Genomic DNA, 8,504 nt, shown 5'->3' with positions numbered 1-8,504 from the left:
GGGAAAAAATAATTTATTTAAAAGAAAAACCACAAAGATGAAAGTCTGAAAAAATAAAACTTTTTATCTTGTGACTTCCGAAGCTTTTTTTGTGAACCCCAGGTTGATCATTTATTACTTGAAAGTGCTTCAGTTTCATTGGGCAAAATGTAGTGTTCACAAATCTGATTTCTAATCACTCATTTCTTCTCTTCTTTTCTCTGAACTGTTGATTTTACATTGTATTGTTTTACAGCCAGATTTATTAAACTTCAAGAAAGGCTGGATGATGAAATTGGATGGTGAAAATGACCAGGTAAATCATTTCTAGTCGTAAACTAACCTAAAAACCAGTTTAAGTTATACTGGTGATTTAAATGATTGCCATTCATTCACTATTTGTTAACAACCAAGTGCCTTCTACAGTATACCTTTCATATGTCTTACTTTTTCTAGTGGAAGAAATATTGGTTTGTACTATCGACTGACAATCTGAGATACTACAAGGACTCAGTGGCTGAGGAGGTACTTTGTTATTATGTGTTGTACAGAATAAAAAATGTAGCTCTTTTGTTTCATTTAATGCTTAAATATATTTTCTCATTTTTCTTCTCAGGCTTCAGATCTTGAAGGAGAAATTGACCTAACAAAGTGTTATAATGTGTCTGAGTACCAGGTGCAGAGGAACTATGGCTTTCAGATCCATGTAAAACTTCACAGTTCCTATACTGTACTAACAGTCAGTTATTTTGTACTATATACGCTGAGATTACATTGAAACTGAATTAGGTCTTTATATGTTATAGACCCTGAATGCTGTCTACACGTTGTCTGCCATGACTGCAGGGATACGAAAGAACTGGATCCAGGCTCTGATGAAAAATGTACAGCCAGCCAGTGCCCCTGATGTAGCCAGGTAAAGTCAAAGTAAAATATAAAACATTAAAAAAGTGAAAACTTGGTCATCACATCAGAGAACAGTGAATCTTTTGTGTTTTTCCTAGACTAACTAATTGACTAAAAAGATTAACTGATTATAAAAATAGTGGACAAATGCTTTCATGTTAAATCAGTCAGTCAAGTAATTGGTCCGTCCCTACCCTACCTTGTGATATTTTCTCATTCTCCTCTATTTAACAAATTGAATACAGTTTACCTGGCTACCACCATGTTCCCTGCAGCCCAGCTGAAGCTCTCCCCAAACCAGATGTGACCCAGGACTCATCCTCCACTGATGTCACCGCAGAGAGAGACCCTCACCCCAAACCCAGGAGTGTGATGGAGAGACGACGGGAAGGACGTTATAAAACCTTTGACTGGTCTGGGTTTAGGTCTCATAGCAATCAGAAGAGGGAGACGGACCCACTGAGGACTAAACCTTCATGCTTACTAGAGTTGGGTGACCCAGAGAGAAGGAAGAGGCGGGAGGAGAGGAGAAGGAGATATGAAAGTATGCTGGGCTTCTCCTTGGGCAAGGAAGAGACTGGAGATAAGACATTGGACAGTGGTGTTATAGCACTGAGTCCAGAGTCACAGCAGACAATGGAAGAGGAGATAGAAGAGCGCTGGAAGCAGGTGGAGAAGACTGTATTCAGACTGGAGAGGACAGTTCCACTGTATACCGAAGCCAGGCATACTGTGGAAATGGAGAAACTGCTGGACAGTTACATGAAGGGGGTGAATGCCAATATTACCATTTACCAAACATACCAATGATTTTTTGACTGAAGTTTTTTATATGCTGTATCTTGTATTTAATATCTCAAAGGCTCAACTACAAAATATTATATCCATATATGTCAGTGCTGTTTTCAGCTTGTTACAGAGATCTTCTGCCCCCAAGTGGCCACAAAATTCAAATAACTGAGGACTTAATTTCATGCCCAAATATATATTTTTTATTTTAAAGTTTTTGTTTAATGTGGTACCCAGGCCATAAATTTCATATTTTGAAGGGAAAAGCCATTTGGCCAATTTCATATATTTTCTAAGGGTACAAAGGCCACTTGACTGGGCACTAAGGCCAGTCGACAAATAACATATTGTGTGTATTTGTATGTACAGCCTGAACAGTAGTTACACACTATGGTTTAGTGGATCTGTTCACAATATCAATATGAAATTTATACCATCTATTGTTTTTGCTACTTGATGATCCTGATGATCATAACTAGAAAGGAAATTTGATAGAAGTGTTTTCTATTATTTATTCCTGTTATACTGACTGAAATTTGGGACCTACAGTTCCTATAATGTATCTTGATATTGGCTTTGACACTTCCTGCCCCAGATTGCAACAGGTAGTGCTAACAGTAATAAGTAAACTCATATGAAGTGTGAAATCAGTGGAGCACCCCTTTTGCTAACTGGATGTCTTTGCCTTGTTGAAGGTTGAGGATTTGAAGGCTAAGCTGGCAGAGTCTGAGCATCGCAGACTGGAGGTGGAAGCTCAGCTGAACACAGTGGGACATCAGCAGCAGCAGGTCTGCCCAGCAGTAAAGCAAAATATGTTTTTGGCTTCAGCTGCTTGAGGCTGTTAGTTGATATCTTGTTATGTTCAACCATTCTGTGTTTAAACATATGGTGCTAATTCTCCTTTTTTCCCTTTCTCTGTTTTCTAAGCTGGACTCCTTGCTGTTCTGTTCTGAAGCAGATTTTTGCCAGTGGGACACAAATGAAAAGCCATTGAACAGCCACACACAGAGCCTGAAAGATGTGTCTGAAGAAACCAGAAAGCTCTTACAGCAGCAGAACATTTTAAGACAGGACATGTATGAGCAGCTTGGCCTTTCGTCACCTTCATTAGCACCTCAGACACCCAGTATCTGGCTGCATGATAAAGAGGGCAATTTCCAACAAGTAGGAGATTTTCTTCCTGAGAGTATAGCCACACCTTTATTGTCACCTGCATCAGACAGCCAACTGTCACAGAGTGATGGACAAACTATAGAACTAAATTTGGATGTTGCAACAAATCCTGACCAGAATCTGTTGGACTCTGACGACAGTCAGATATTTCCCACCTCAGAAACACAAATAAATAACATGAATGAATATGGTTTGAGTTCATTCATTCTGGAAAAGCCTACAGAAGGAGACAACATCTCTCTCAGCTGTTGCGTAGAGCAGCACATACCTCCAGACCAGGCAATGGTGAGGAGGCTTTCACAAGAGGTGGAGCTGCTTACCAGCCAGAACGAGGCTCTCAACCAACGCAACCAGGAGATGCTAAACCAACTGATAGAGGCGGACCGTGAGATAGAGCGGCTGAAAGCAGAGCTCAGCTGCAGGTACACTGAACCTCATCATCTACCAGAAGTGGAACAGCAGGGAAAGATGAGGCTAGAAGATCTGGAGAAGGAGCTGAGCTTGAGGAACCAGGAACTCCTGGAGGCCCAGATGCTTATCACCTCTCTGGGGGAAAATCTGAGGGAGACGGAGGCAATGCTGCAGCTGAACATCCCAGCAGAAACAGGGAAGACAGGAGAGGAGAAAAGCCACTGTGCTGAGAAAACAGAGGCATATCTGCTGCAGTGTTTTCAGGCTACTCAGGCAAAACTGATGGAGCTGGTGAGGCAGCTTGACCAATCAGAGCTGACCTGCAGGGAGCTCCAGGCACAGAACTCAGAGCTGAAGCAAGCTGAGAAACTTTACCGTCAGAGAGCTGCAGAGGCAGAGGCTGACATCATGAGCCTGAATCAGAAGTTAGAGGAGGGGAGCTTAAAAGATAGAGATGGAAACAGAGGTGTTTCTGGTGAAGAAAGGATCCAGCAAGTGATAGAGGGGATAGTCATGAGGTTGGAAGCTTTGGGAAAGCTGTTGGATGTGATTAACAGGTTGGAGTTTGGAAAAGAAAGTGAGCATGAGGAGGAGGAGGAGCCTACAGTGGTGAGTCAGTTGAAATGGGAGGAAGGTTTCTGGAGTTCACTGCTCAACGAACTCCGAACCAGCACTTCCCAATCAAATGAGGAGAAAGCTGTAGAAAAGCTTCTCAGTGAGGTGACAGAACATATGATACTGGAGACACAAGTGCTGCTTTTAGGCCATGGTCTACTTTCTCAGACAGGTGATGGGGAAAAGAATGAATCTTTGAAAGATATGGATGGTAAATGGAACACTGCAAATATTCCAGCAACAGAAACCAAAAGGACAGATGAAAGCAGGATGCTTGATTTCAGCAACCAGCTGTGTGATATTAAACATTTTAGAGTGATGACACAGATGAAAATTTCTTTGCTAAACTACGTCACCTCCTCTGTCGCCACCTCTGCAAAACTCCAGTTGATGGCAGACACACTCAACGATTTTCACATTTCAGAGCATCCTCGGTCTGGATTCATTCACTCTGCAGCCACTGAAGCACTATACTGCTGTCATCTAAGCAGGCTTCAGTCAAAGTTTGTGAGGGAGCATGAAGAAATCAAACAGAAACTCCTCACTTCTCCTCTCAACTGCAGCAGCTGTGTCAAACTGTTGGAAGAAAACAGGGAGCTAAAAATAAGATTGCAACAAGCGTCCTCACGAGGCGATGAGGTGAACACCTGTTGCCAGACAGACGAAACTTACCGGCAGGATCAAGAGTCACAGACAACGGAGAGTACTGCAGGTGAAATTAGGGAAGAAAAGGTGCAAGAGACGCATAAAACACCAGATGACTGTATGGAAATTGCACTTTCAGGTGTTGAAGTTCAGCTGGGAATGCAGGAGATCTCAGATGAAAACACAGACAAAAGTGATGAAACCCACAAGGAAACAGTTCCAGGTGAGGAGCTGGATCAGGTTTCAGCACTGAGAAGAAGAGCGAATGAGCTGGAGGAGCTGATGTCTGTCATAACCGAGGAGATGAAAGAAGAGTTTGATGGGCAAATGAGTTCTGTGAAAATGCAGCATGAGAAGGAAATGGAAAAGCTGAAGGTAGGTATAATGCTAAATAGATAGTATTTTAATATTAAAGCTGCCATTAGTACTGTATGTGTTTATATAAATATAATTTTGTCTGTCAATGTATCTGTCTTCATGCCAGACAAAATTAATAAATTAAAGGAGAACACGTTTAAATGAGTTAGGGAATATTGTGAAAAAGCAGTATAACGTCTTTAGTGGCTCTAGAAAGAACTGTGCAAAATCAGACACACTGCCTCTTGAGTCAGTGACGGCTGGAGCTGATGGCTACAAGTATAATAAGAAGTGACCCCACAATACGTGTCTGCTCATGTCTAAAGGCTTGTAACTACATTAGCCACTACTAGCATGATACACCTGAGTCTCTGACTGAACTGTCAGCAATCGAGTTGTATTGTGGCTAATTTAGACTCTAGGTTTTGACATCAATATAAAAGTAATAAAAATCCTGTATGGTCATAAAGCAGTCCTGTTGTTTGCCCATAGTTTGATATTAAAAAGATAGTTGCAGTGTTATACATGGTAGCAAAAGTGGGCTTGACAAAAATGACAAAATTGTCTTATTGCCCACTTCTACGTTGTCTGCCACATTGTGACCAGTTGCATTTATAAAGTAACTCTGAAATCATAAGGTGTGTAAGATGTGACCCATGTGTCTCTTGTTCGTCCAGGCCTCATGTGAGCAGGGGTTTGCCTCCGTGCAGGAATCTCACCTGAAGGTGGTGGAGGAGCTGCAGTATCAACACCAGAAGGAGGTGGAGCGCCTCCTGGTGGAGAGAGACCTATTACTGGAAGAGGAAACCACTGCTACTGCAACTGGTGAGAAGAGACTCTTTTACAGTAGGCCTATATTTAAATGGAAAAAAATGTAGCTAGTATATTTTCTGAAGTGTGTTGACATCAGTAATGTGGACAGTACAATAAATGTAAAAGATGTATTTTGTTATATGTAACTATGCACATAATGCTGATTTTTCATTAAATTTATATATAAACATAATTTATATGGTCAAAATGCAGTTTTGGGTCTTTAAATATTTATTGTACAGTTAATGTTAGTTAATTTTATAGTTAATATTAAAGCAGTTGTCATTGGGAAGCCTTTTATTTGAGCTGATTCTAATACTATTGTAGTTTATAGTAGCAGTAGTTGTTTTAATACTTGCTACATAGTCAGAAATGTAATGCCACCCTGTAATCCACAAGAAGGGCATTTGTTAATGATTTCTGGGCAACTTCTATTCAAAAACATTGGCCTTTTTTTATCATCATTAGACTTCAAAATCATCTTGGTTAAATCGCTTTACAGAAAGGGTATACATGTCTGAAATTTTTATTTGCTGCCTCTTATATTAAGTATATGATTCTGCAAAACTCTCACAAGGACATCCCTCTTGTGTTCCTCCTCAGCAATTGAAGCCATCAATCACGCTCACCGCCTGGAGCTGCAGAGGGAGTTGCAGAAGAGATGTCAGTCACAAAACAGCAGTGGAAACGCACACCTGGAAGACCTGTACAGACAACACAGGTAGCATTCACTAAGGATTTCCCACTGGATTTCCATTATCCAGGAAACTGTGTACAATGAAAAGCATGTTATGTTACTGGTTGCATGATCTTATAGGGAAATAGTTTAAAAAGATTGTGTGGCTGTGTTGAATATCTGTGTTGTGAAGTGAGGAGATGGAGTCCTGCCAGCGGGAGCTTGATGTTTTGTCACAGCAGTTCTCCCTCAAGTGTCTGGAGAACAGGCATCTTGTCCAGGCTCTGGATGCTGAGAGGAAGGCCTTGTGTCAGTGCCAGCAGGAAAACCAGGACCTGAGGACCAGGAACCAGGTGAGAGCTCTAGTACACTCTCTTTAGCTCACCTTTTATGTGTTCTTCTACACAGTTAAAGCCTGCAGATATCAAGGGTTTAAAACTACTCTCGGCATAGATGTACCACTGGGTTCCAGCTCTGTCTAAATTCAAAGCCTTATATACACTCACCAGCCACTTAACTTCAGATTATTCAGAAGATTTTTTGTATGTAGGAAAATGAGTCAATCCTGATAAAATTATTGTTTTCTCTGGTGCTTTCTACAACTTTTTAGATTCTACATTTAGCATGTATAAACAGATGTTAAACAGACAAACAGTTTGAAAACCTCTTATCTTAAAGTAATAAATACTCCCTGAAGAGTTAAGAGTCCATTTTTATCACACAATCCAGCTTATCTGGTGAGAATTGTTTTTCTTTAGTGATGGTTGATGAGGTAGAAAAGTTAAGACATAAACAAAGTGTCAGTAGATAAGAAGCATGCATATTGTACTGTGTATTATGTGTCCAGGAGTTGAGTGGTCACCTCGCAGCAGAGATCACCAGACTTTGTTCTCTGGCCAAACAGCACGAGCTGCCACTCAGCCAAGGAATGGATGCCTATGAGCTGGAGGTGAGTCTTCCCTGTGGGAATAATATAAGGTATTGTATTATACTGTATACTGTTAATTTACATCTGGAGAAGAGTGACAAAAATTGGATATACAGTAAATATCAAATTCATGCTTGTATGAAACAATAAAATAAGTGTTAAATTGTTTTTAGTATTAAATTGTTTAAAGGTCTATAAAGTTTTAGTTGGTGAACTGTGTAAATATCACCCACAATAGAATTGGACACTGTAAACCATGTAAAAATGCTCATGTGTCATTTGAGTGTGAAGGAGTTATTTCTGTGCATTTACCCTTTGTCAAGCTATGAAGCTGATCATTAGAGGATTTTCTTTCAGATTACTCTGCGAGTGAAAGAGTCTGAGGTGCAGTGTCTGAAGCAGGAGATCACATCTCTGAAGGATGAACTGCAGTCAGCACAAAGGGTGAGAGTCACACACACACACACAGTTGGAATATTATCATTGTCCTACAGGCATACTTGGTTGTTTTCTGTATTACAGTCCATTGAGGATCTATCCTTAAACAACAGACGCCTCTGTGATGTTTGTTTAAGAGACTTTTTATGTCAAAAGTCATTTGATTAGAAGTTTTTAGACTTAGGTTTGAGAGTAGGAGTAAAGGTGAAGGATTATTACTTTCATCTTTCACCGAAGTCCAAAATGTTACTTAGTTAGCAGTTTGATAATTACAGGTCCTGATTTCTGCCACATTACAGGACAAGAGAAACACAACAAAGAAATATAAGGACATGTACACTGAGCTGAGCATCATGAGGGCCAGAGCTGAGAGAGAGCTGGATGAGATGAGAGAAAATCTGAGGCTGGCTCATCAGGCTTTGGGACAAGCCACACTGTGAATTCTCTGTTTTGATTACATTGCAGTTGTACTTTACCTTAAGTATTACCCTCAAGAACTTAGTTTAAAACAAGAAAATATTTCCTTTAACATGTCATTGTCTTACTGTATATGATAAATCTACTCACTTCCCACTCCTTTTTATTGGCTTTGCTCTCTTCTGTGAATGTGAACATTGTTATAGTATTATAATATTTGTGTTTGCCAAATATTGTCATAAAAATGAGCAGTTACTTTGTCTTGTATTTATTTTATTTGTACAGCCATATGGTTACTGTATTGTACTGGGGATATTCTGTGTTTTATCAGATATATAGGCTGGTCTTTTCATTTCT

General features: G+C 40.1%; 1 protein-coding gene across 3 annotated transcripts in view; it reads left to right on the top strand.

Annotated features, from left to right (window-relative positions):
- LOC109962829 (myosin phosphatase Rho-interacting protein-like) overlaps nt 1–8,498 on the top strand; it is a 22,882-nt gene extending 14,384 nt beyond the window's left edge. Inside the window, exons 10-22 of one of the 3 annotated variants that reach the window (XM_020604864.1) lie at nt 236–295; nt 436–504; nt 596–655; nt 786–895; nt 1,131–1,656; nt 2,370–2,462; nt 2,602–4,893; nt 5,553–5,700; nt 6,292–6,409; nt 6,558–6,717; nt 7,212–7,313; nt 7,650–7,736; nt 8,030–8,498. In XM_020604864.1, coding sequence (XP_020460520.1) covers nt 236–295; nt 436–504; nt 596–655; nt 786–895; nt 1,131–1,656; nt 2,370–2,462; nt 2,602–4,893; nt 5,553–5,700; nt 6,292–6,409; nt 6,558–6,717; nt 7,212–7,313; nt 7,650–7,736; nt 8,030–8,170 — 3,966 coding nt within the window. In that variant the 3' untranslated portion in view covers nt 8,171–8,498. Of the gene's footprint in view, nt 1–235; nt 296–435; nt 505–595; nt 686–785; nt 896–1,130; nt 1,657–2,369; nt 2,463–2,601; nt 4,894–5,552; nt 5,701–6,291; nt 6,410–6,557; nt 6,718–7,211; nt 7,314–7,649; nt 7,737–8,029 lie in introns of all 3 variants that reach the window. The other 2 variants (XM_020604863.1, XM_020604862.1) reach the window with 2 other exon arrangements.
- Nucleotides 8,499–8,504: the final 6 nt, after the last annotated feature.

The sequence above is a fragment of the Monopterus albus genome, unplaced genomic scaffold (assembly GCF_001952655.1).
Source record: "Monopterus albus unplaced genomic scaffold, M_albus_1.0 scaffold68.1, whole genome shotgun sequence".
Classification (NCBI taxonomy): domain Eukaryota; kingdom Metazoa; phylum Chordata; class Actinopteri; order Synbranchiformes; family Synbranchidae; genus Monopterus; species Monopterus albus.
This window is presented reverse-complemented; position numbering and strand designations above follow the sequence as displayed.